This window comes from Macrosteles quadrilineatus, unplaced genomic scaffold (assembly GCF_028750875.1).
Source record: "Macrosteles quadrilineatus isolate MER2022 unplaced genomic scaffold, UCM_ALF_1.0 Scaffold_9__3_contigs__length_116548681, whole genome shotgun sequence".
In the NCBI taxonomy this organism is placed as follows: Eukaryota; Metazoa; Arthropoda; class Insecta; order Hemiptera; family Cicadellidae; genus Macrosteles; species Macrosteles quadrilineatus.
In genome coordinates, this window is record NW_026542602.1 from 87,183,989 (window position 1) to 87,185,484 (window position 1,496).

At 38.9% G+C, this 1,496-nt stretch overlaps 1 protein-coding gene across 1 annotated transcript; it reads right to left on the reverse strand.

Moving 5' to 3' along the window:
• Positions 1-246: 246 nt before the first annotated feature.
• LOC129003614 (lipase 3-like) lies at positions 247-1,189 on the reverse strand. The gene has a single exon (XM_054431912.1). It carries the CDS (start codon positions 1,174-1,176, stop codon positions 247-249), a length of 930 nt encoding a protein of 309 aa, XP_054287887.1. The 5' UTR covers positions 1,177-1,189.
• Between the last annotated feature and the right edge of the window lie 307 nt (positions 1,190-1,496).

The window sequence follows — 1,496 nt, forward strand, 5'->3', positions numbered from 1 at the left end:
AGTGTCTTTCGTAACAGAATAGTCGTCTTTTCCCCCTTGTATAAGGTAAACAGGAACAGTCACTCTGGTTAGGTCATACTTAGGAGGCGTTGTTATTCCACTGTAGTAAGACATGTTCAATCTGTCTCCGTAATCGTACATCATAAACTCGTTTGCACTTCCGACTTGAAGCAGATGAAACAAAGATTGAATCGAAGTTCCTGCTTAATGAGTTTTATTTGGCCTGTTATTTTACAGGGAAATTTATTATTGTTGGAGATTATTTACAGCAGACATGAAATCCAGTGTACTTAACATGTCCTTGTAACTTAAAAGATCTTGTTCCATGCCGGTTAACAAACAAACCAACTTAACAATCCCCCTACATAACCAACCTTTCTTTGTTTCCGGACCACTACACGGGGATCGAGCTATGAACGCAAATCTTCTGTAATCCGGTCGAAACTCATAAAAATTCAACATGTTGAGGGACCTTAGAATGGAATTCACTGCTCCATTTTGGAATTTACTTATGACAACACTGAGTGAGTTAGGTATAGCGATTGGAGCCATTGCTATCATACGATCTATCTTGGTCATGTAATCCGGCCAATAGTGGGCGAACGTCCAGAACATTGTGGTTCCCATGGAAAACCCTATGTAAGAAAGAGTCTTCTTATTAGTTTTCTTAAGAATATAGTCAACAGCTGCGGGTAAGTCAAATTTTCCCATCTCGTCAAAGCTGAACTGCCAATACTTTGAATTCAACGTCGGGTTGAGGTTCAGGTGAGCCTTTGAGTAAGGATTGCCTCTGTGGTTTGCCACCCATACATCGAACCCAGCGTCTGCCAACCTGTACGCCAGTCCTTGTGGTATTGCCAGGTAGAACGCTGAGGATTGTAGGATACCGTGTACAAGGAGAACAGGATGTCTGTGAGCTTCTTCCTTCCTTTTACCTTCCACCTCGGGAGATGATGCTGCCACTCGATGGTAAGTAAGAACATATCCGTCTCGTGTAGTGATGGTGTGATCTTCAAAAGGGTACCTTAAATTTGTTACAAACGTCTTCAAAGGAGCTTTTTCCATTTGTATTTTGTCAATAGAGAATTTGTAGCCGAGGCCAGTATATGTTCCCGGAGAGCATGCTGGAAATAAAGTCACTAAAATTATAGTAAAAGCTAAAATCAAAGAAGTCATCACACCAAAGAAACAACTCAATAATGCTTGCCACAGCCACTCATGTCTGTTGGGTAACTAGTTGTGATCATGGTTGGAGCTATTAAATGATTACACAATGGCATAACTGTGTTCACCACACATGGTACATTTTCCTTAAAAAGTCAGTTTGGCTGTATGTAACTAAAAACATTTGTATTCTTATTGTTTTATTGAGATTATAAAATCCATAATCAGGCTATGTATATTAATTAATTAATTAATTACAATATTAGTTAACTAATTGCGATCATCGTTGGTAATGTAAAAAATTAGACGATGGGTTTTGATTTAACTACATA

What these genes read in the sequence shown, in the direction of transcription:
- LOC129003614 (XM_054431912.1), bottom strand. Translation starts at nt 1,176, where the DNA reads ATGACTTCTTTGATTTTAGCTTTTACTATAATTTTAGTGACTTTATTT.